This window comes from Plodia interpunctella, chromosome 13, assembly GCF_027563975.2.
Source record: "Plodia interpunctella isolate USDA-ARS_2022_Savannah chromosome 13, ilPloInte3.2, whole genome shotgun sequence".
Taxonomy (NCBI): Eukaryota; Metazoa; Arthropoda; class Insecta; order Lepidoptera; family Pyralidae; genus Plodia; species Plodia interpunctella.
This window is the reverse complement of record NC_071306.1, coordinates 8,608,743-8,634,575: the sequence shown is the minus strand read 5'-3', so window position 1 is coordinate 8,634,575 and position 25,833 is coordinate 8,608,743. Positions and strand designations below refer to the sequence as shown.

The 25,833-nt window shown below is 35.7% G+C and overlaps 1 protein-coding gene across 2 annotated transcripts; it reads left to right on the top strand.

Annotated features, from left to right (window-relative positions):
• Window positions 1–20: 20 nt before the first annotated feature.
• Zdhhc8 (Zinc finger DHHC-type containing 8) lies at window positions 21–24,997 on the top strand. Of its 2 annotated transcripts, none has more exons than XM_053753324.2 (10): window positions 21–196; window positions 2,332–2,450; window positions 7,229–7,386; window positions 8,304–8,476; window positions 9,151–9,253; window positions 9,945–10,036; window positions 11,808–11,919; window positions 14,300–14,499; window positions 15,223–15,381; window positions 19,735–24,997. In XM_053753324.2, exons 1-10 carry the CDS (start codon window positions 105–107, stop codon window positions 20,147–20,149), a joined length of 1,623 nt encoding a protein of 540 aa, XP_053609299.1. In that variant the 5' UTR covers window positions 21–104; the 3' UTR covers window positions 20,150–24,997. The 2 variants fall into 2 exon arrangements, with proteins under 2 accessions (XP_053609299.1, XP_053609298.1); XM_053753323.2 differs by having other exon boundaries at window positions 11,808–11,985.
• Window positions 24,998–25,833: the final 836 nt, after the last annotated feature.

Below are 25,833 nucleotides of genomic sequence, written 5' to 3'. Positions count from 1 at the left end.
TGCTATTTGCTATCTGTCATGTCATATTAATAGGTGCGGCCATGTTGGTCTGTAGTGAATAAAATCGAGTTTATTTGCTTTTAGGGAATTAAAATTGACACAATATGCCCAAATGCGACCTAAAAACGAGATACATCCCAGCAACATTCGCCTGGACTTTACTTTTGGGCACGACGTCTCTATTTTTTTATTATCCGTGAGTATATATCTGCTTTGATTGATACAAATTTACATTTTTGGTTTGACAACTTTCACACAAGATTGTAGGATTGTTTCTATTAATATCTTGTAGATGTACCTTTGCCCTGAAAGTCCGTGTATAGCATAATTCCCATTATGTTTAAAACATGTGTAATTCTTCGCTTTGTTTGTCTTCGGTGTCCATCATTCTGTCATACTTATTAGTCGCATTTGCAATTTTTCGTTGAAACTATGAAATTGATGTGCAACGTTCAGAAGAACTATTCGTTTATGAGTTATGGTCGTAAGTATTTTATATGAAAAGTGGTATTTTTAAGTGGTTATACTAAAGGTACATTTGGGGTTACTTTCTTGACTTGTCACCTTACAAATCGTTTCAAGGTGTCACAGATAATATTTAATTAGCTAATCTTTATTTAATTAAAGTGTGAGCCATTATTTAATCATTACAAATCTGTGTAATTGTTAAGTAACATGTAGCATGCTAGTTTATTCAAATACTTTATTATATAGGTGACACAGGTCAATGTTTATCTCGAGGAAACACTTCTAAGATTTATGATATAATTTGATTGTTGTTTCACACATACATGGCGTTGTCGTCGCTTAATGTATTTTATATACAGTGTCACATAATTTGTGTAATATAACATGGCCATAAGATGTGACACCTTAATTGGTGTCCGAGACGACATGATAAAATGATGTCTACATCTAATGGTTAAAAATGTTGCCTGTAAATATAGGCAGATACTTAGTCCCTGTATGCTATGATCTGTGTACCAAATACTTGAAATGATGTTTAGAATTTGTATTATTACTTCTTACTTAATTTTATCACATATTAATGTGACTGGTTGGCTACAGAAAAATGCAATCAATGTTTTGATTGAAAACTGGCGCTTACCACTCGATCATGCTTTCCTCTTTTATGTCATATAATGTTTTCGTTTTGTTCTTACCTTCAAAGTAGATTTGGAACAAAAAATATTGATTGTCAGAAAGTAATATGATAGCAGCTGGTGATCATGTGCAGGTTGAAAATATAATATTTATTCCAAAATAAAATTTAATCAAATTAGTTATCTTTTACATATATTTGTTTCTTTTTATATTATGAATTAATTAAAAAAACATGGTCTTTGAGTTTCACAACTCTTAGCTCTGGACAGAGCATTTATCTATACAGGGTGGACACCCTGTATAGGTAAAAGCTTGATGCTGCATCTCTATTATTATATTATATTATTAAATAAGGTAAGAAAACAAATGTATACATTTTAATCCCAAAAGAAGGCAAAGTAATAAAAAATAATAATATTAATAATTGCAAAACAAAGACTAATAAATTAACTACATTTTCATGGTTACACTATTTATTGCTTATTGAATCATTGTTTGATAAAGTCCTGAGTCATATCTTGGTGAAGCAGTGTCGGATAACACTTGTAAGCCTGTGTGAATCTTTTCCCCTATGGTTTTTATTCACTGTCCCGAAAAGATTTATATAAGATCTATCTTCCAGTTGACTGTAAGAGATCCCTTCATGGGATAAATCCCTCATTGTACATGTATCTCTTTTTTGTTTTTATTTTGACATTTGCACTTATTGTCATAGATTTACTTATAATCTAAATGTGTGAAGTATTTGGGACACAATGTCATACATATTTAGACCAATTATAAACAAGTAAATAGAATAAATAAGTATGATGTAAATAAATATGACATTTTGCCCCACACATTTTTTGGTTGGACAAAAGGGTTCAAAATTGAGAATTTTTCATGAAATTTTCTTTAAAAAATTCTTAAGTTGTAAAAAACCTTTAAAAAAATAATATTGTGTTATTTTCTGCAATGCATGTTCACGACAAATCTAATAATTCAATTTTCATGGTATAAAGATATATACAACCAATCTGATATAAAGAAGGTAGTGTAAATAAGGCCTTAGAAATAGAATTGAAGGGAGTGGGTGAAATGATCCTAGAATGGGAGGACGGAGGATACTAGTGCTAATAAATAACAATTACTGATTTTTCCTTATTTAACTAACAAATACTCAAGGTCCTGAAATTTCTTGGCATCAAGAAATGTATGTTATATTTAGATTTTTTTTTAAATTTTCAGGTGTCAATATTACCTATACAAGTATCCATGGGTGCCAGCGTATCAAGGAGTCATAACGTTTTTTGTTTTGGCCAATTTCACACTGGCCACTTTCATGGACCCGGGCGTGATACCAAAAGGTGAGATAAACATACATACTCTTTATTAACCCTCATATTTATTTATTTTTTATTTGAATTGACAATTTCTCACCTTCTGGAGTTGAGTGGGAGCTTGTCTAGACTTGTGTACGCTGGGAGTGTGCGTAGTGCGACTTTGCTATTAACATTCACTATCGAGTCGAGTTTTTTCGCCGTGAGACGTAGCTAACCAATCACAGTGCGCCATTGTGACGCAACGGCAATCACACCGCAATGTGATTGGTTCGCTCCATCTCACTTCGAAACGGTTCAATAGTGACAAGTGAATTTAAAAGGTTCAAAGACGTGGCCACCTATCGGCCGAAACTACTTAGTCCAATTAGTCAAGACACAAAAAGAAGATATTTTATACATGCAACTTACAGTAATACACAGTTTGGAGGCGTGTCGTTCCCTAGAATAGGGATTTCATATCGTCCCGTGGATGTCGTACGTGGCGACAATGGGACACATTGCATGGCAACAATGGTACTCCCATGGAGGGTTGACGGCAGGCAAGTGACCGGTTGTCACTATTATAATAATAAATTTTTAAAGTATCATTAATTTTACGTCGCCCTGCGTTCCGCTTCCGTCCGTAGGAATTTAGTGTCAAAACTATACTCTATGTACTCTACTACAGTAGGGTTATAAATGAACAATAACATAAGTTATTATTATTTAATATTTATACACGGTTCTCCATATAGAAGGACAGTTTTATTTACTGATAAGATTATCAGGATTTGATATAAACCATGATCTAAATTAAAAACCGATATTTAGATAAAATATCGCTGCGGCGATAACTTAAATCTAGCTAATGATATGAAGAGGAATATTTGTATATTTGTTTGTAACGATTGAACTAAAAAATTGCTGGACCTGTTTTCATGTTTGACACAGGATCTACTAAAATTTCCGCGGTAACATAGGCGCCTTACCGTGATTAACGCGGACGAAGTCGCGGGCGGCGATAGTCAACCAAGTCCTGCATGGTAAATTACCTCATGCGCACTCGGGGTCCTGTGCGCTGTGCATTAACTCTTTCATTGTATTTGGTTAATTTGCTGTGATATTTTTTTTTATCGATGTTGGTATGATTATGTTCTCGCGAAATATTCGTGCTATAATAATCCCACTGATTGATAGCGAATTTTACGATACTTTTTACTTATGGTTCTCAAGAAAAGTCCTTTTAATTGAGGCCAATCTCTAGTTAAAATAAACAGTAAAGAATAATGATTTCACTTGTAATATTTGTAAATTTATGAAATAAACTTTAAACACGCAGAAGAGCAATGAGGCAATTATTTCGTTTCAAATTAATTGAATAATAAAATGTTCCATTCCTTTTTTTCTCTTGTCATATCTTAGAGATTTCCCCAGTTTCTTCCGCCGCCACAGAGAATTGGAGCCCATAGTCCGCTTTCCTACTTTTTCCTCCAATTCGCTTATCTTCAGCATTGTTCACTCAGATCCCTGGGCACAATAGATTTACCCAGTCCCAAAAAATAATTTTATATTAACTTCCTTTCTTGTTTTATTATTCTTTTGGATAAAATATATAGAAACAAATTTAAAAAAATGGTGATAGCAACGGCGGACTTATCCCACGAAGGGATCTACTATTGTAAGTATTTATTTTCCTGCCGATTGCCAGGAAGATTGGGATATGTTCTTTTATGCAATGCAGTTCTATGAACTAGGGATGCCGACGGCCGTGTGAAGTGGGAGGCGAAAATGTAGGAAAACGGTCAGATGAGACAGAGAGGGGTGTTATATCAATACTAATATTATAAAGAGAAAAGATTTGTATTTTTTTTCGTAATGAATTAACTCAAAAACTACTGGGGAAATTTTGATGAAATTTGGCAGGGAGATAGATGAAACCTTTTGGAGTGACATTGGCTACTTTTTTATTATGGTTTTACACGAGCAAAATCGGGACGGGCTGCTAGTATCAAACATAAATGACACTAGAACATCTCAATATGAAATCCGCAATAAATAAATATATTAGGACAAATCACACAGATTGAGCTAGCCCCAAAGTAAGTTCGAGACTTGTGTTATGGGATACTAACTCAACGATACTATATTTTATAATAAATACATATACATCATGACCCGACCGGTGATCGAACCCGGGACCTCACGGTTCAGTGGCAAGAATCTTACCACTGAGGTCGTCGTGGCAATGGGGAATGGAAACCCATTGGACTATGAAACCGGTTAAGTAAGCTTTGACCTTTCGTTTCCCGTGTACATTCAGCCGTAATAATCAGTTTGAGGACCAATCCGTCTCGCATTCGCACCTATAACTGAAACCGGTGACCGACGCCATCGACATTTCTTGTAGGTACAGTCGACAGCACATAAATCGCCTGTATTACCTAGCAATAAGTAGTTGAACTGAACTGCAGTAATCAGAGCGTTGTATTGCCGTAAAGAGATAGCACACGTGACAGTCTAATAATGCAGAGTACTTTGTCTAATGGACGAGATAAGTTCAGTCGACAGCACAGCAACCTACGCAAAATCATTGCAAGTATGTCTCTTTCCGAGGCATAAATATCAAGACGACTGTACTTAGTTAATTATGTCGAGTCACTAAGTTGTGTTAATTTCCCTTATTACTTTAAACCATTCCAGCTTTTGACCGCGGTTTTGATCGCGTGAATGTTAGAAGAAACATTGTCTTAATGTTCGTAAAAGATTGGAAGAGTTTTAGGACAAAAGATTTAATACTTAAAGATTTGATACTTAAATATAAAAGATATGTACTTATTTTTTTGTAAGTATCAATCAGTAAGTTGATACTTTTAAATTATAAAACATTAAATATACATATATATGAGACGATCTAATTAATTTAAATGCACCTATTCTAGTCTTACAAACAACATTATTTATTGCATGGGTATATTTTCCTCATAATAATAATATCTCAATTACTGCAAAACCAAACAAAATTAAGTGAGCCGTGTGCCTGAATTCATCATCTAATACTATTATTATAAAGAGGTAAGCGTTTGTGAGTTTGTATGTTTGAGGCGGGTAATCTCCGAAACTACCGAACCGATTTAAAAAATTCTTTCACCATTAGAAAGGTACATTAACCAAGATTGCTATAGGCTATAATTTATCTTAAAATTCCCCCGGGAGCGAAGCCCCGGGCAACATCTAGTAATACATAATAACATTACTCACATATAGAACAAAGTACAAATTAACAAAGTTACTTACACCAAACTCACAGTTCACGTGGAAAACTAGATTAGTATCACTTCTTTGAATTAACTCATGTCAGATGCTTAGATCAAAGTTTGTAAAGCCATACATATTGGCTTACAAAGCGGAATGAGTTCTATTGTCGTTGAAATAGGGTGTAGATTGGATTGGGGGCTGGTGAAGGGTAATACACGAAGTTTTAATTAGCTTATCAAATCTCTAGAGTCTATGGACTTGTTGGTGGCATGCAACACGTGTTCGGTCGGGTTATGCCCCTTTCACTCCAAAAATCTATCCACTTCAACTCCAAAACAATAATAATATTTTAATTTAAATTGTTCCACTTTAACTCCTAAAAATTTCAATGGGTATAGTGAGCTACACAAAGTATTTATTACGGTTTTCTGCCTCCTATACACTTACGGCAAACAGTTCGCCGCCCATCACGGCGTGCTTTGCCGGTTTTTTCTTGTGTTAAAAAAGTATACAAAATAACGCAATGTACGTTCATTCGCGTCGGCATCAACAATGAACAATGCGACATTATAAAAGTGAGCGGTCAATACCTACTTTTTAAGTCCAATGCTGTGTTGGTATTGGTCACAAATTTAACATCACGTGGTACATCTGATCAGTTGTTGGTACAAAAGTTAACACCATATAACATTCTCTACCAGTCAACCATTAGACCAAACAGAGATGGCAAGGTATTTGACCATGTATATATTTATTATAGGTATATTTATAAAGGGAACCCTGGGCTCCAACGCTCAAAACGGCTGTGGAAGCAACCGAGAAAACGCCCAAACGAGAGTAGAGATTTATTTATCGCTCGCGTTTATTTCGTGCGTCCGCTCAGAACTTATTGTTATTATTGACTAGCTGCGCTCCGGGGCTTCGCTCCCGTGGGAATTTCGGGATAAAAAGTACCATATGTGTTATTCCAGGTTATATTCTACCCGTATACCAAAATTCACAACAATCGGTCCAGTAGATTTTGCGTGATGTACTACCAAACATACAGACAGACAGACAGACAAATAAAAAAAAAATGTTTTGGCTTCCACTATTCCCATACAGACCATAATTACTTTTCATAAGTACTAATTGGACTATACAGGGTTACTGGTATCAAACGCAAAACCTAGACTACTTGGGTACATCAAAAACATAAAAGTTGCTTACTTTTATTCTACGACTTTTCGTGATTCGTAGTTTTATTTTTCATATTTAAAAAATCTAATTTGCGATTTTACAACATATTAAGTCTATCTAATAGCCAAGCAACACGAGGCAGAGCAATAGCGTTATGTAGCGGAATCGAACATAGAGTTAACGTTTTATAGAAACGACATTAAAACTAAAAAAAAAAAGAAAATATTTGTATTTGTTACGTTTAGACAAAAGTCGTGGAACAAAAGATGTTAGTCTCAATGTACCTTATGCGCCTTTGGAAGGTTATGCGTTAGACACCAGTAACCCTGTATATAGCCCGCTTACAGTTTTATCATATGAATAGATTGAACAGATTTATTGACTTCCAGCTCCACCTGACGAGGACAGGGAGGACGACTTCCGAGCGCCCCTCTACCGGAGTGTTGACATAAACGGTATCACGGTCCGGATGAAATGGTGCGTCACGTGCAAGTTCTACAGGCCGCCGCGCTGCAGCCACTGTTCTGTGTGCAATCATTGCATAGAGGTCAGTTTACTTTGTAAATGGATTTGTTATACGTGTTACGCTTTTTTTTAAACTTATTTTTTGAAAATAATAATGTGATGAAAAATTTCTGGAATCGCGCGCGGTAATTTAAATAGATGCTTGAGTATTTTCAAAAAACATAAAATTTCTCAATTGTAACAGTGGGGTATGTTGATTGGTTAAGAGTACTTATTACTCAATAATGAAAATACTGTACGTCGGCGTGAGACGCAAAGAGATGAATTAATTCAGCCGAACAGGCCTGGTCTCTATAGCTCAGTGATTAAGAGCACGAGTGTCCCGGATAGACAGGGGCGCGGGTTCCCGCTCGATTCCAGATTATTTTCATCTCATTATAATTTAAAAAAATAAGTGAGTGTACTTTATTTTTGTATAGCACCAGCTGCGTCCCGGGGCTTCACTCCCGTGGGAATTTCGGGATAAAAAGTACTCTATGTGTTATTCCAGGTTATACGAGTATTTTACCCGTGTATCAAATTTAATAACAATCGATGCAGTAGACTTTGTGCTCCTCAGCAAATAAAATTGGGCAATATGAATCTAAGACTGTATTAATTAGTACATTAAAATCATCGTTTGTGGACCTTATTAACACGACACAAGGTTCAATCTATAGTATTATTATAAAGAGGTAAAAGTTTGTAAGTTTGTATATTTGTGGCGTTTCAAACCGAACAGATTTCAAAAATCCTCCATTAGGTAGGTACATTATCCAAGATTGCTATAGGGTGGGTATATTTTATCTCGAAATTCCCACGGGAACAGGGCTTCGTCGGGCGACAACTAGTGTCCTTAAACTTAATTAAATGTATATTCCTACAAACTAAAACTAAAATTTAATTCATTAACTAAAATTAAATTCCTACAAAGGATTAAGTGTATTTTTCAATTTTCAGACATTTGACCACCACTGCCCGTGGGTGAACAACTGCATCGGGCGACGCAACTACAGATTCTTTTTCTTCTTCCTTATATCGCTGAGTATACACATGCTTAGTATATTCGGCTTCAGCTTGTACTACATTATGAACATGAACAAAACATTGACCCAAGTTGAGCCTCTGTTATCGTATCCTTTGAAATTTTACTGATCGATTCTTATACATATTTTTTGCACAAGTTAAAAACAAAATATTACAAATAAATATTTAGCATTAATTAAAATAATACAATTTAAGTTTAGGTAAAGTTTGTATTTAATTTGTTTTTGTAGTTAAAAATAATTATTATTTATTTCTTTCTTTTTATTTTTTTTTTATGTCAGAATTGATTTATATATTGGTTTCAAGTGCAAAAAGGCGCATCTACCAGCATTATTATTAGGGATTTTCTGAAAAAAAATTAGTTGGTTTCACCTTATGTTTATGACGGCAGCATACATAAAAAATCGTGTATTTTTGTTACTTCTGACCGTTTTGCCCGCTGCAGCAAACCAATATTTTGCACTGCATTTTAATTTTAAACTTGTTTTTGTTTATTGTGTGATTGTAACAGTCGATTGAACGATTTATCTATACTATTATTATACAGAGGTAAGCGTTTGTGAGTTTGTATGTTTGAGGCGGGTTATCTTCGAAAGTACCAAACAGATTTCAAAAATTCTTTCACCATTAGAAATGTACATTATCCAAGATTGTTATAGGCTATATTTTATCTCAAAATCTCCACAGGAGCGAAGCCCCGGGCAACATCTAGTCTATCATATTTAAGAATACTATTTTAAATCCTTAACAATCTAATCAGAATGGTAATAATGGCTATCATTGGTATACTAGCAATTCCTATTTTTGGACTGACGGGGTTTCATATGGTGTTGGTGTCCCGCGGCCGCACTACCAACGAACAGGTAAATAAAACAATTGAGGAATTAAATTGATTCGATTTGATTAAATTGAATAAAATTAAATCGATAGTATCCATAATCAACTATCGATTGCGTTTCGATTGACTATTGACAGTCTGAGGTAAAGTAATAGTGACGATAGTTATCTATAAGATATAAACTATCAATTGTAAAACTATCGATATTTCGGCAACACTGATATGTATAACTCCATTTCGTGGGTATTATGATATTATTTGGTTACGTATTCGACATATTACAAAAATATAGTATTACTTTCAAATTCTATTAAGGTAAAAAATATTTATGCTAATTTATTACTTTGTCGGTCAGTCTGTATGTAACTCACTGCTCCGGCACACTGCGGCACACTCTTCACTCACACACTTGATGACGTCAATGTCAAATCCTACTTTTGACATTGACGTCATCGTCACGTCATTGTCCCTTCTCCTCCCTCCCGCTTACATCGCTCGCCGGCCAGAGCTAAAATCACGTGGGACAGATACTATTCTTGTGGTACATTTCCCAACTCAATGACCTGATTGTTTCGACAGATAGGGACTGACACCTCAGTAAAGAGGCCCTTGCCTCGTCACCGATTCCCCATCCCCTTACCGGAATGAGAGGGAAACCCCAGAAGGGTTACAACAATGTTACATTTTATCTGCCAACATATTCTTAAATGTTTCAGGTGACGGGTAAATTCACCGGGGGCTACAACCCCTTTTCGAAGGGCTGTTGGCATAATTGTTGTTATACACAGTTCGGGCCGCAGTACCCTAGGTAAGCGATATGAATATTTGTTACATAAAAACTTTGTTATTAAGTACAGGAAATGGTTTTTAAAATACAAGTAATATGCTAGCCGGATGTGTCACGTGATTGTCAAGTCATTGACCAATGACAGCACAGCATTGGAACTTACAAACCCTCGTTCCGCCATTCTTAATTTTAACTCATACATATATCATACATATATGTGTACGTATGTTACTCTATCACGCTAAATCTACTGGACGGATTGTTATGAAATTTGGTGCATGGGTAGAATATAACCTGGAATAACACTTAGGGTACTCTTTATCCCGAAAATCCCACGGGAACGAAGCCCTTTTCTAAGGAAATTGAATATTAATTTTTGTACTAGCTTTTGCCCGCGGCTTCACCCGCGTAAATTTCCCACGTGAACTATTTTTCCAGAATTCAAAGGTTTTCATTCCTTCCTTTTTCATACTTCAAACTACATGTATGCAAAATTTCAAGAAGATTGGTTTAGTATATAGAGTGTGAAGAGGTAACAAACAAACTTACTTTCGCATTTATAATATTAGGATTAGGATGAAAGTAAATTCTAATGTAATGAAAACTTGTATATTAAACGTTGTACATGTTATCCAGCGTAGTTGCTCGTGTTTTAAAAGTATAGTAAAGTTGATTTTTGGTCTACAGTGTGATCAACCCAGAAAAGTATCTATATGTTGAAGAAGTCAGTTGACCGATCGCTATACAGGATAAAATGCATGAAAAATGTTAGTACAAGTACAGTCGGGGACATATTATGCTGACACACCATCTAGCTGATAGGCGACCCCGGTGGCGCAGTGGTGAAGTGCTTGCCTCTGAACCGAGAGGTCCCGGGTTCAATCCCCGGTCGGGCCATGATGGAAAATTATCATTTTCTGATTGGCCCGGGTCTTGGATGTTTATCTATATATATCTATATATATGTATATGTATTTGTTATAAAATATAGTATCGTTGAGTTAGTATCCCATAACACAAGTCTCGAACTACAAAATACAAATATTCGAAGCTAGCTCAATCTGTGTGATTTGTCCCAATATATTTATTTATTTAGCTAATACTAATACAGGGTCAGGTTTATATGGCTCCGACTATACATACATTTTCATATTGTTTCATCCTATATAGCGAATCGTTCGTGGTAGATAAATGACCATAAATTCATTTAACAAGTATAGTTAAAGTATTTTAATCAGTAAATAATGATAAAAAACTGAATTTGATTGTTTTTTACATTAGATATTGGTTACAAATTGATCATTTGTATTGTTTTTATATAATCTTGTAAATATGAACGGTTGTATTAGTTAGTGATAATTTAAAAAAAAATTAAATACATATATTATATAATAGCTTATTACGGTATGTTTATGTATTTTCATCGATAAGTGTATGTAGTTTTTATATTAATTTATGTATTTAGAAACGTAATGTACCTATTTATGCTGTTGAATAATCTGGACTGTGCTGAAAATTGGTGGCAAAAAGGTTCGCCACAGGTTGTGACTTAGTTCTAGTAAAATATAACAGATGGCGGTAGCGTTGTATTGAGTGCTCCAAAGGGCCCAAAAACAACAAAGCACGACGGAGCAATGCTTCGTGCTCCATTGTTTTGACAAAAATTGTAGTTTTCATAGAAGTTTACATTATTCAGCGTCGACGGACGTCGACTGCCGGGCCCATAGCCCGTCATATGTATTGACAAAAATGATTCACATTACGTAAACGATGCACAAATTGCTCCCACCAGCCTAGTCCGGCCCTCGAAGTATATCTACAAGGGCGGCAAGAAGCGGCGGGAGCTGGGTTGCGGCGCGCTGTCGGCGTCGGCGATCTCGACGATCGCGACGGACTCGCAGCAGGTAAAGACGTACACGGCGCGCGCGGACAACGGCGTCGGCTCCGGCCCGCACGCGCACTACAACAAGGTGAGAGCCAGACGCTTTGCTGTACTGAGGGACATTCGTTTTTTGAATTTGTTTTTTTTTTTTTTTGTAAATATATGGCCAGTTTTTGATCGGTGTTCGGTTTCTCTTCTGTTCTGATAATTTTGAAGTGAAAACTTCTTTAGCGGCGTTGTGCACTTTTTGTTATGGATAGAAAATGTTAAACTCGCGTCAGGACACGTGACCCTGATCGAAAATTCGCAAGACGTCAAAAATGCACAACGTTAATATTCAAGTTTTCACTTTTGCCGGCACTGCCGGAGTGCATTCCGTTTTTTTTTTTGAAGCTTTTTTGCGTATGTACATGGCCAGTTTTACAGTTTTATCGTTAAATCGTCATTCGATTTCAGTTTTGTTTTTACATGCATTTATTTAATTTTCCTTGAATAGGTCTAATCCTGTAAATTAATTTTGACCCGCTTATCAGCGTCGGATTGATTTGAATTTTGGAAAACATTTTAAATTTTTATGATGACAATGCATTATTATGATGTGCTCGACCTAATCCAGACCCATGATCAGCTTCAACTAAATACACGTACATGATTTTTATGTCTCGCATTGAATATAGAGTTGTAATAAGATCTCGCAGGCGAAGCCGCGTGCATCAGCTAATATTATAAAGTCAGTAGTACTACTACTAATCCTATTTCAATGTTAACAATAGGATGTAATTTTTTGTGTATATGTGTGTGTAGGTATATTATGGTTTTAAAAAAAAACAAATGTCCCTATATCACTAAAGCTAATTTATGTATCCTAATTTATATGTATAGACGTAAGCATTTGTTATTCAGAAATGCTTCCACCTATAATTTGTCTGTAGCTCATTACGCTATAATTTTTGTTATGCCTTGTTAAACAGAAAAAAGTTAATTCCACCAAATATAAATGTCTAAAATTTATTTAATTCATAAATACATTTAATTCTTAATAAGTATCAAAATAATAAAAAAAAATATTGCATTTAATCGCATCGATATACTACTATAAATCTATCACTGTGTTTGCAGTATTTTCATTGTTTTAAATAAAAAGTATTTTGTTACTGTTACGAATCTACAATGCATTAGTAAGCTTAATAAAATTATGTAGCAAGAACAATCTTTTCTCGTCACAACTTTTTATCACTCTAAAATGTATAATGTATATTTATTAAAGTAGAGTATTTGATTTGTATGTCTAGTTTAAAACTACATTTCGTTAAAAGTGCCATATGCCAACAATATCCTACCCGTATTTTGTATTTCGAATATCGATAACTATAGCAAGTTTAAAAAAAATACTTGCTACAGTTAAATAGCTAAAGCTATTTAATGAGGATACTAGTATAGATATAGCAAGCCATATTACACCATTTTACGTATGTATTTAAAGTAAAATATCGCTTGGCCCTTCATACACAGTAGAACTACCATTTAGTTGTCACGCTTTTAGAGCAAACGAATACATACCTTCAATTCACTGCCATAAGTTCTATTTTTGCACGGGCACTTTTATGTACTTATATGTGAATTGAAGACATGGATGTGTCTGGCTCTCGTAACTTTTTATTCTGTATATATTTATCGATTTCAGATTATGCGTAAATTTGATATTGTAATTTTTTTACGACTAATAGACAAATATAAATTTCTAAAGTCACTTTAATGATAGATTTTAGTTTATTTTATAGTCTCACATTTAAATTAATTATTCGAATAATCTTGTAACACATTTTTTTCAAAGTAGTAGCAAAATTTGACCGTTCATTTCATAAACTAATGCATCTCACAGATTAACTCAAAAATTGTGGCTTGAAATTAAATAAAATTCAAATTATATCATCTATATATTTATTATTGGCGTTGCTATATCTTTGGAGTTTTATCTAAGTATTTTAAGTCTCGATTATCTTTACCTCAACAATTTAAAATTTTTCAGTTCTTATTCTTCAGCGTTAAATCTTTCTTAAACTCAAATTGTATACCGATAAAGACTGGTCAAAGGACTGGTCTAATCACATCAATTGGCATAAATAAAACAATATTATTAATTGGTGTACACAAGATATACTAAACTAGCTACGTACGTACTTAGATCTCTGCCTATCCCCTTGGGAAATAGACATGATAATATGTATGTATGTATAAGATTCATAATGTTCATGTAAACTTAAAAAAAAAATAAAAAAGACTAAGTACAATGCTACAAATTTCAAAAGTACACTACAAGGATGAAAATTAAAAAAAAAAACGCCAAATATACGTCTTCCCCCTCCAAAATCGACATCCACATAGGCAATGATATTCCGCAGCTGTCCCCCGGACGGGAGGAGCACGAGGGGGAGCTGGAGGGCCCCGGGGCGTCGCAGAGCGCGGACTGCGAGCCCACGCCGCCGCTCGTGCAGCGCCGGGGCTCCTCCGCCAACCTGTTCCCGCCGGCGGAGCCGCACCACCACTTGCCGCCCCGGCCGCTCAACTACCCGAGGCTGAGCCCCCTCAACAGGAATACCAGGTTGGCTTTGTGTTTCTACTCCTCAATTTGCTTAAACTTTTTTTTGACGACCTCCTTGGCCTAATGGTCATCATGCCGGATGCTACACTGGATGTCCCGGGTTCGAACCCCGTCAACATGGAAAATGAACTTTTTCAGATTGACCTGGGTCTTGGATGTTTATCTATATATGTATATGTTATAGAATATAGAATCGTTGAGTTAGTATCCCATGACACAAGTTTCTTACTTTGGAGCTGACTCAATCTGTGTGATTTGTTCCTATATATTGATATTGACTTTATTAAATACATGTTAAAGTACAGGAGGTGGACGGCTAAGAACATCTGACGATCAATCTTTGGGTCACAACAGAGGTCCCGGGTTTGGTCATTGTGGAAAATTATTTTTACCAAATTGATACCGAGCTACATTAATACAATCTGCGATATCCCGTATCCCGGCTTCACTCGAGTAAAATCAGAATAAATATATACACCTAAACCTTCCTCTTTAATCATACTATCTATTAAAAAGACCAGCATCAAAATCAGTTGCGTAATTTTAAAAATCTAAGCATACACTGAGACAGCTAAACAGCGGCAAGCGAATTTGTTTTATTCATTTTTTTTCTCTTTATTGATTAAAAGGGGGTTTGTCACGCAGTGACTATATGTCACCTTACATAAGGTTTTCTACAAAGAATATTAATAGTTCTACACTATGTAACGATTATATATCCAGTCACACGGGCAACTCGGTCCCGTCCGGTTACCGAGTGGTGATCGAGCCGCTCCGCTACGACGCGGGCGCCAACGGCGCGCGGCCGTCGCCGACCATGCAGCAGCGGATCAAGGCGCTGGGCGTGCCCACGCCTCTGGCCGTCAGCAGCCCCGTCAGGAGGTATGTTTGGAGGAGTTGCGATTGCAAGAACTTGGAGCGGACACTGAAAGATTACGTTTATTTTGTACAAAATTTATGCAATCATTTGTGACGTATTATAAATATGAGCTAGTGATTCGTCTTAAGGACTTTTCTCGTCGTGACATGTACGCTTATGCCGTCCGCTGCGTTACCAGTGATTTTAGATCGCACCATTTAGAAATTGAGATCGATTATTATGAAATAAATCTTCGTTTGGTCAAATCTTAGAGGTGATGTCTTGTCGTATTCATATAAAGTTTAATGTATATTTACAGTTTAAATGGGTAATAATGTAATTCAAATAGGCAACAGCTGTTTTGATCAGTAATATACATACATTTCTCATAGGCAATTGAACTAAAACAACCTCTACTTTTTATACACTATATAATCTTTCAGATTCCGCTCATTTTTTTTTAAATGTTTCAAATAATGTCATATTGAAAATTGTAGTAAATGTTGGGTGTTACACTTCTCAACTTTACACTCTGCTTACATGTTATTAGATCAAAATTTATAAAGGACAATTGGCGATAGATACAAAAGAAGATTATTCCAATGTGTATAGGTATTTATATTGATTTCCCATCGTATCATGGCCTGTTCCTATCATGACTAACAAAAAGACTACTGATTGTCCCCCTACCCACACCAAAATGCATTGCTTTAATGTTTTTCTTTTAACTGGAGTGTTTATTTGCATGTAAAATGGTTTGCGTACTCACAATGTTTAGCAGTGACTCCGGGAACACTACGTGTCGAATTTTATGTCATTGTTGTATTATTTTAGCTTCATGAATGTTACCAGGATTTGCTTAACTTTTTCATTTGTTTCTCATATGCTATTTATGTAACTACTTCAAAATGTTGTATATGTGATCTTTAATTTCGCAAAGGGGTTACATAGAAGTCTGATCAATAAAATAATTTTGTTGAGACTTTCTTGTGTGTAGTTGATCTTTTTTAACTGTGGGTAAATCTATAGTAACATTATGGAGGTTGTATAGGTCACTGTAACATATATACCAAATCATTAACACAGATAACGCCTTAAAACTGAGCATTGGGATCTAGTTTTTCTATAATTCTGGCAAATTATCTCAGTTTAATTGCGTTATCATTCAAAACGGATGTCTGACTAAATGTCTATCCTTCTTCCCATTTTCCTACTTCCAAATCGTATAAATATTTTCAATCGGCATCCATTGTCGGTGGCATAAATTCGCCAGTATTAACCTATCCACATGCCGCCGATAAACATTAGCGATTGTGACATGTTTGTAATACAACCACTAAATATACTTCAACACAGACTTACTAACAAGGATACAAAATAATCTAATCAACATATACCTAACGATGGCACTGACTATGGATGCCGTTCAGTACGACCACAGATAAAAGACTTAAAACTAATTCGCAACTACAATGATTTCACCCACATCGATTTGATCTCGGGTCATTATCAAATTATCATGAACATGAAAAACAAATATGAAATGTAATGTAAACATATAAATGTAATCTAAATATTCCCTTGTACTTTCGTTTCGGGTGAGAAATTAATAAATTGCAAATAGTTTGACGTGATATTACATTGTTTTAAATTTTCCAGCTTTCACTTGGTTTATTTAGATGACTTGTTTTTAAAGAGAATTTTTTTTGAGTTTTAGAATTAAATTACTCGAATATCTCGAATACAGTTAAAAATAAAAAGTATATTGTAATAATGGCTTAATATTTGTCGTCGTACTGTCTTCATGATACAAAATATAAAATGTGAACGTTTACCGCTTACCACGCGGCAGATGGACCTAACGCATAGAGCCGACGTGTCGACGGTAACTCGTTATGTTTGGTTTTTGTGTGTTTGTTGTGACCAGCTACGAATTGGTGGAATTTTTGTATTGATTTCATTGTTCAATTATGATTGTAACAACCTTTCTGATTTGCTTTAAAATCGCCTGCTTGGACAGTGTTTTGTGCCTTGTATTAACTCGCTTTATAATCACCTCGGGGGGGACTTTCCAAGGCTTTACATATCGGCCATACGGCCGTTGTAAGTACAGTGCCAGTGGACCTTTAACAAAATGACGCTAAGAATTATATGTACCTAAGTACATATATTTAAATGCATACTTAGAAAACGTCATATATATGTTCAGAAACAAGGTTAAGGCCATAAAGTGAAAATTAAAACAGATACACAACACGTTAGCAACATTTTGTCAAAATGTGAAAATATTCGAAATTCCATCAATTCAAGGCAATTTGTAAATAGGATTTGATTCACTATTGGGTTGATTTGCTAAATTCGCCAAATACCTATCCGACAGGTAAAAACAACTCAATATAAATTTAGTGACACTGATTCAAATTATCATTTTTAAATATATAGCATTTTTATATCACAATACAATGCTTTTTGTTCTTTCTGGTCACCATTTATTTTACAAGTACAAACAGCATTGATTAAAGTGTAATCGGCGTGTTCCTCCGAAGGCTCAACGAAATCCGCTAAGGACAGCCCTAATAGTACATACTAAAACTATTATCTGGTAATACTAGTTCTGTCTCAGTGGTTTTTATTTGGAAACTTAAGAGGAAGATTGCTAATATCAATCAAATTAAACTGGTATAATAATTTATTTAGATTATTATACAATAAAGGTATATTATTATTTTACATTATCATTTATTAAACCATTTATTATTTAGTAGTAATTTAAACTCAACTAAGTAAATTTTTGGATCAGAGATATCAGTTTATTTTGCTTGAAAAATATATGATTTATTTTAGTGATTTTTTTTATTTATCTAGCATGTTGTGGTATTATTAGATTTTTTTATTGGGACAGTGTAAGTTCTTCGTCGGATAAATCTTCTAAATTAAAGAACTTATTCTGTATCATGACAACTAAATATTGTATGATATTTTTTTATTTGCAAGCTGTTGTCACAAAAAGGACCGAAGGCGTAACGCGACGCACTATACAATGGCGGGTAACGGCTACCATCCCTTGTCTATGGTCGATTTATGATCACAGACTAACGTTTAAATGGTAAAGGGATTCAATTAAATGTTTGCCCGTATCATTTGCCATTATTTCAAATTCTTTTCTATACTGTGGCCATTTTCATATTTTGATCCATATTATCTATGATGTGATTCGCTATAATTATATGCTAACATTGTAGATTGATATACGCACTGATCTATATGCACTTCAACTGAATGTTTATTATTGTAAAATTGTGTATTACGATGAGGGTTTTCGTGATTTTTGTCCCCACCAGGTAGCGCTAGTGGAACGTGACATCCAGAGAACTGTCAGATAATACAACACTGTCATTGAATTGAATTTGACAACCGACCAGATGTGTCACGTGTTTGTCAAAGCATCCATGTGTCGACGTCTGGTGTGTCGCATTTTTGAAAATCCTCATTGTATTTTTTTCCTATACTATATGTACAAAACACGTATCGGCCATTGTATCTGTATGTCGCAAACGTTTCCGGTTTATTGCATGAATGTCGAAATGAGTTATAGAAATTGTGTAATTTTTGGATAACAAGACGTTGTATTTAGTTTAGTACCGAGCACGCGGTGGGTTATACCCGTCTCATTTACAAATCTTGTGTGCGACAGAAATAGAGGACCCGTGACGGGTTCGTTATATCTTTTTCGCGCGTAAGAATTTTGATTGAGACGGATGATCGTCTATTCGAAGTATATTCCTTCCAATGAAAATATATTGTTAAAATAATTTCAAATTAATATCCTTAAAAAATAAAATATGTGCCACTACGGCAATAGTTTTGCGTATAACTGTGGGACAAAATGGGTGGGACCACGAGTAAAAAATCAATTATTTACCAATTCGTATGTAGTATTATTCAAGTTAATTTACTTGATTCTCATTTCGCCTGACGATTTCTTGCAATACAAAGCTTGCTGTAGTATTTTGTAGTGTGTATTTTAGTGTAACATATTGTATAGTGAGGCATGTGGCGTTGGCATGCTCCCCGCAACCGTAGCAGGCGACCGCCGCCGACGGACCCGGTCGCCAGCCGTTCAGAACTAGTTGCCACTTGTTTTTATTTGTTACTTTAGTGTCATACATTTAACTGCAAATTGTCGGGATCGAGAGCGGGAGGGAAAAGTTCTGAACCCGAGCGTCCGAGGGCGGCGGCGCCGAAGGCGCGATCGCACGTGCAAACGCTTCGCCCCGCAGCTCCCTTCTCCTTCTGTCCGTAGGCCGTACGATAACGATAGCGAGGGCTCGGACGAGCTCGCGCGATTAAACCCCTGACGTGAGCGCCGCGCACAGGTCCAACCCGGGCACGCCCACGCAGCCGCGCCGGCCCGACTTCATCGGCGTCGGCGGCCGCGCCTCGCCGCAGCGCCGCTTCCTGTCCGAGGGCGAGCTGCTGCGCGCCGAGCCCGCGCCCCACCGCCCCACCGCCGACGACATCCGCGAGCTCGCCGCCTCCCCGCAGCGCGGCAACTACCTGTGGGCGGAGCGCCACCCGCCCCCGCGCGGCGGCGTGGCCGTGTTCCCGCCGCAGCCGTCGCCGCTGCCGCGCCGCCGCCCGCCCGCCGCGTCTCAGCCGCCGCGCCCCGCGCGCCCGCTATCCTTCGTCCGCGCGCTCGAAGTACAAGACCAATTGGAAGCCCGCGCGCCGCCGCAGGAGCCCCCCGACCGCGCGTCGGTGTACGACTGCAACTACGAGATCTCGGTGTGAGACGCGCGCGCCGCGGCCCGCGGGACAGTGTTACGGTGACCGCGAGTGCTCACCGACGTCACCCATCTTTGGCTCCCTATCTCCGCGATAGGCCGGTCGAATGCATCCATTGAGCTGCGAATCCTGTTAGACTTGACGACTTGTTCGTGTCGAGCGGACCGTGTGATTCCAAAGAATGATTGTTATGTTTGTTTATAAATTATGATTATGACGCACAATATATGAAGGAGTAAGATTTAAATTTGTTTTCGATTGATACAGAAACCATGTGAAATGTGTCGAGTATCCCTGTAATTATAGAAAATTGCATTTTGTAACCTCATGCCATAGTGCGAGTCCGTTACGGAAGTGATTGTAACGTTATTATAACTTAGTGTTAAACCGTAAGACTCGGGTTTTGCTCGTAAGTTGTAGAGTTTTATATGTATGTATATTTGTGAGCAATTTGTGTCGTTGATTATATTTAACTGTGAATTTGTTGCGAATGTACATAGTCCCCCGTCAGCCGAGTTGACATAATAATATAAAGCTATTATATAAAATGTATCAAACTTGAGTGTCTCAATTATTGCATAAAAAATATATATTCATAAATTATTTTCCTGGAGCTGTTGTAAGTTTTTCGACGACTTTAACAATCAGGAATTGACTTTTTTTTTTTAAACACAAACACAGTAACGGAAAAGAAAACATTGAAAATTGTGCCAAATATTATGTAGACAGCGAACATATTCTAAAACATTTCAGTTCCTAAATTATTTCTTCCTTCTGTAAATAATGAAAATAGGCCATTCGGATTCACCAGCAATAGTGTGATGTTCTAGTCCATACTCATTTAGCAAGCATACTGCGTAGAAACCCAATCCGTCCTAGATTATTTGATCCAATATAGACAAATGTTGGTCCAACTACATCTTCCATGAAACCTATCTCTACACTTCTAACGAAGGCGGAAAGGTCATTTAGTAGTACAAAAATTAATATATATCGATTCGATTGACCAATATATGTCTATATTGGTCAGCAGTATGACCTAAACAGAAACGATGGCAACACTTTTTTCTTTTCACAATTTTATTTTGTTGTTTTTGTAGACATTTCGGGGTTGTGAGATTATAAAAGGAATGAAGAACGATTGGTTTTGGTAAGATTAACCTATTGATTGAAAATTGGAAAATTGTATTATTTTAAAAATTATATTTTATCAAAGGGCACGTTTATGCATAGTTGATTTATTTTCGATAAGTAATTAATACAATATAACAACACTTTAACGTGCTATCCATATAAATGGATATCCTTATAATCGTGCTCAATCTCAATATTTAAGATTTTGGATGTAATTTGATGGTTTGGAGAGAAAATTGTAAAAGCTATGTTTGTTGCACTGCTCCAAGAAAAGGTTAGGCGCGTATGCGCCAGCTAATACATTAATGACGCGCAACACCAAGTTTCCATGCCTAGTCACTAGACTGATATCATCATCATGTTTCTCAGAGTGAGAAACCGCGTCAATGATCGCCTAGTAAAATACCCCTTAAACCTATTCTCCCATTATATGAACTGTAAAGTGTAATATGATTGTTTGTGATACATATTTTCTATATAATAAATATGTTATGAATAGATCTCATCTCTACGAATGTTCACGACGTCTGTACTTAGGTTTCTCGGATTGTATCGAGGTGTATCTAATGATATATAACTATATGTCACTTAGGAATGCAGCAGTTGAGATTATCTTTGTACATACATAAATTATATGTTTATTTACAGGTTTGTAACAATTGAATGTATAAAACATATCAAGCGATGTGTAGTGTTTTGGTTAAAAAAAATAACATTTCATAAGCGGTTAAATTGACTTATAGGTTATTTTCTCTTATTCTGTGCCTTGGCATGACGCCATATTGTGTTTTGTAAAAAAAAACAATAATATCTTGACTCTAAGCGAACATTGAAGTGTTTGAGAAATCTTGCCATTGCACGCATATATTTTCGTCGAAACGCACATAATATGGCATTTTCACAAGTCTTGTAATTATTTCTCAAAAATATCGAGAAGCGGACATGTTCAGATGTAATAATGACCAGAGGCGATTGAATTTCTCATCTCGGGAAAGTGAAAAATAGTACACAACCGTATAATAATTTGATTATTTAATTAATACTAATTTAAATCACTAATGCTCACGTAAAAGGCGCTTGATATGTTTTATTGTATATATCGGTCATTATTAATTAAGGTTAAGAATGTAAATATCACCGTGTTAAACTAAAATGAAACAACACTAAGGAGAATTTTGTATAGGACGTGTAATAGTATTCGTTGTGGGTGTTTGTATATTTTTATTTCCAAGTATTTATTTTAGTTTAAGACAGCAGTATTTTTTTTTTCTTTGCAGCAAACAGACATATCAGCAGCGTTATTTTTTTTTTACAATCCACGTTTTGTTTATCGTACTGGCCGTATACGTCTGTTTTTCTGGTGTGACTGTCTATAGATAATTATTTCATATAATAAGAGTAACTTACATTATGTAGGCGTGCAAATGTTGGTCATTATATTCATGAAGCTATACTGTGGCCTGTACTCCCAAGAACTTTTTTAATTTAAAGTACATGTATGGCTGTTTCTTTCATCTTTGGTCCGACCTCCTTGCGCGATGAAAGGTATAACTATACAGTGACTACACGTTATACCTATGGATATACTTCCCAACGCATAAGAGAGATCGGGCTATCGGTGAACGAGAGAGCAGTACATGTACCTAGCAGTTCTTGAGAGTACTGGCTCCAGTCTTACTACAGTCAGTCATGTTTAAAATCAACAAGTGAGTCGTTATACGTCCAAGTATGTTGAAAAAATATCCACGTTCTTAAAATATGATCTATCCCTATTTCCACCGGAAAAACTGATGTGTGTGGTCTGTGTTAAGTTTGAGCGGCCTATTATTGAAGAATGTTGTAGCTTTTTGCCGATTTTTCGATTTCTCACATTCCGTTATAAAACAATTTCCCTTATTAACGGCCTGTTTCATCACTTTCTGATAAACGTGTAAACTAAAGGCTAGATAAATCTGATGTGATTGGTACAAGTGTTAGTCACACACTGAAACACAATTTTTAACGCTTTTTGTTCTGTCCGATATGTTAAATAGACAGACTCTATCAACAAGCGGTGAAACAGGCTCTAAGCCTACACGGCTCCCAAATTGCATGCGACTTCGCATGGTGTAAATATAGTTTGTACGTGATTAAAATTGAGCCTTGTGTCTATTTATTTTAGAGCTCAATGTGATTTGACACTATAAAATCAACAGACGCGTGCAACTTTGCCGTTTGATACGTGGCTCAAAATAGAGTGTACTTAATAATGATTGAAACGACATTGTTGCAGGTATAAAATAAATGGGCTTAAATCCCTATATCTCTTGTTAATAAATACGTTATTCTCTGGTTAGGCCTAGAATATTTATGCTATGTTTTGTCTATCTCTTTTTTCAGCATTTGACAACGACAGAACGAGACAAACAGAATTTTCATAGGCCTAATCAGAGAATATTTTTTTATTAAGAGGGTGTAATAACAAGCAACTATATGAAGATATTTTGATACAATATTATAATATAAGAATTATTATTGCGCAGTTTATTCAAAACATCTTTAAAATATATTGGAATTGTATGTATTTGTGTTTTTAGATTAGCATATATTGGTGACAAAAGATGTTCAACATATACTTTTATCAGTTTTATTGGGCATGACATACAGGCCGTTTTCAATGAGACACGAAAAGGAAGTGAGAAACAGTATCTACTTTTTGTTGGACCTAATGTGTAATAGTGGAATCCATAGACAAGTTTAAGTTCGACGTTACCAGGTCCATTAAACTATTGATTTAAATGATTGCAATTTAATGTAGCAACGATCGCTTCTTGGAGTCGTACATTCGAGCGTAATTTTTACTTCGCGTTGGCGAATTTCAACTTTGTCCTCCGAAGCTCAAAATTGTAGATTTAATTGCCTTTTATAGAAATAATGTCAAAAAAGTGCTTAACAATTTTGAGCTTTATATCCCTGTTTACAAAGCTGAAATTCTTCAACGCGGAATTCTATCGCGACGTAATAATTACGTTTATTTTACAAAGTCGTCGTTAGAATTTTGTCGCGTCAAGGCAATGCAATGTTAATTTTATAAATTAGTAGTATGTTGTGTAAAAATGTAAAATTTTATATATAATTGTTTTTGTTACGCTTATTGATCTTTGAATAGATCCTAAGTCTAATTATCACAATCAAAATGACGGTTTGTTTTCACAGACAAAAGGTATTTTTCAATGATTAGTCCGAAGCTTAGATCGTGATAGTCGGCGTGGCCGCTACAAATAATAGTCGATTTTCATCATACATAGTTTTATGGTACTTTCATTCAGCAAGTATTAAATACCAATTTTATATGGTTATCACAGTTTGTGTTCATTTTTTACCTGAAGATAGCCAAATCCTCAACAACTGAAGTTGAGTTCAAAATCGATGCGAGTAATCACGTGGGATTGTAACGACCACCGCCTCTATTTATAGTATTTGCTGTGGATATAAATACATATAAATACAGTATTTGCTGTGGATATAAAGGTATCAAGCATTATCAAAATCTCCCAATGTGTGTTTGGATCGAATAGTCAGCTGCGCTGCTACATTTGTCTTGTACAAACATGTTTAGTACCTCCTCAAAGAAAGTTATTATCAACCTGTATGTATGTGACAGTGTTTTATTTTTGTATTTTGATAAAATTTGTGTAAATAATTTTCTTATTTTATTGATATTAAACTCAATTAATCGAGCTTTGTTGTTTTATTACGATTACTCCAGCCAGTCCGGCGAGTTTTCTATCATTTCAGTCCTATAAAATAAAGGACCTTTTTAAAATTAAACAAACTTTTACATTGCACAGTAAAATGGTTCTTATCGTTATTGAAATAACGGCAGTCGGAAATGCTCGAAGATTCTCTCCGTCTCATACTTGTCTCACACGATACCTAATGGAATCTATGGGTTCACTTGAGAAACCGCGATTGCCATGTGACACTACCACGTCGTGACGAAAATATTTTGCCCCTATGTACCACGCTGAAATATTGTTGCCTCAATGTGCATTGCTTCGGCGTTATTCGACTACACGTGTGGGACCTGTCTTATTGACCCGTCATTACTCATGTTTGTATAATTAATGTTCATGAAATAGGAAGTATTACTGCACATTTATCCCGCCAGAGTACAGCACTGTATGTTAGGTACCCACATAAAAGCTTTGCCGCCTTTTGCTATGCCGATTAAAACATATATTTTAGAGTACTTTATTAATCCTTTCATTATAGAAGCATTCGTTTGTGAAAATATACAACAATGTAGCATATTCTGGTGCCGAAATATTGGGAAAAATTGTTTTCCATAAGATAAAAAACTTCGAAAACTATGGGATACGCCTCACGCTGTAAAATTTTCGAGTAAACAGTCGAAAAGAAGCTCGGAATACTTCACACTTGAAGACTTATTAAAATATGGACTTCCTACAGATAAGATATTTAGTCAAAATCAATTTTATATGATGACCACAGTTGACCAAATAATGCAGAACATTTACACATAACATACATAATATTTTCAGGATAATCTACTA

Coding starts and splice junctions, on each gene's coding strand:
- Zdhhc8 (XM_053753323.2), top strand. CDS start 105: ATGCCCAAATGCGACCTAAAAACGAGATACATCCCAGCAACATTCGCC. Junction 197..2,331: donor TCTCTATTTTTTTATTATCC/GTGAGTATATAT, acceptor TTAAATTTTCAG/GTGTCAATATTACCTATACA. Junction 14,500..15,222: donor CCCCTCAACAGGAATACCAG/GTTGGCTTTGTG, acceptor TTATATATCCAG/TCACACGGGCAACTCGGTCC.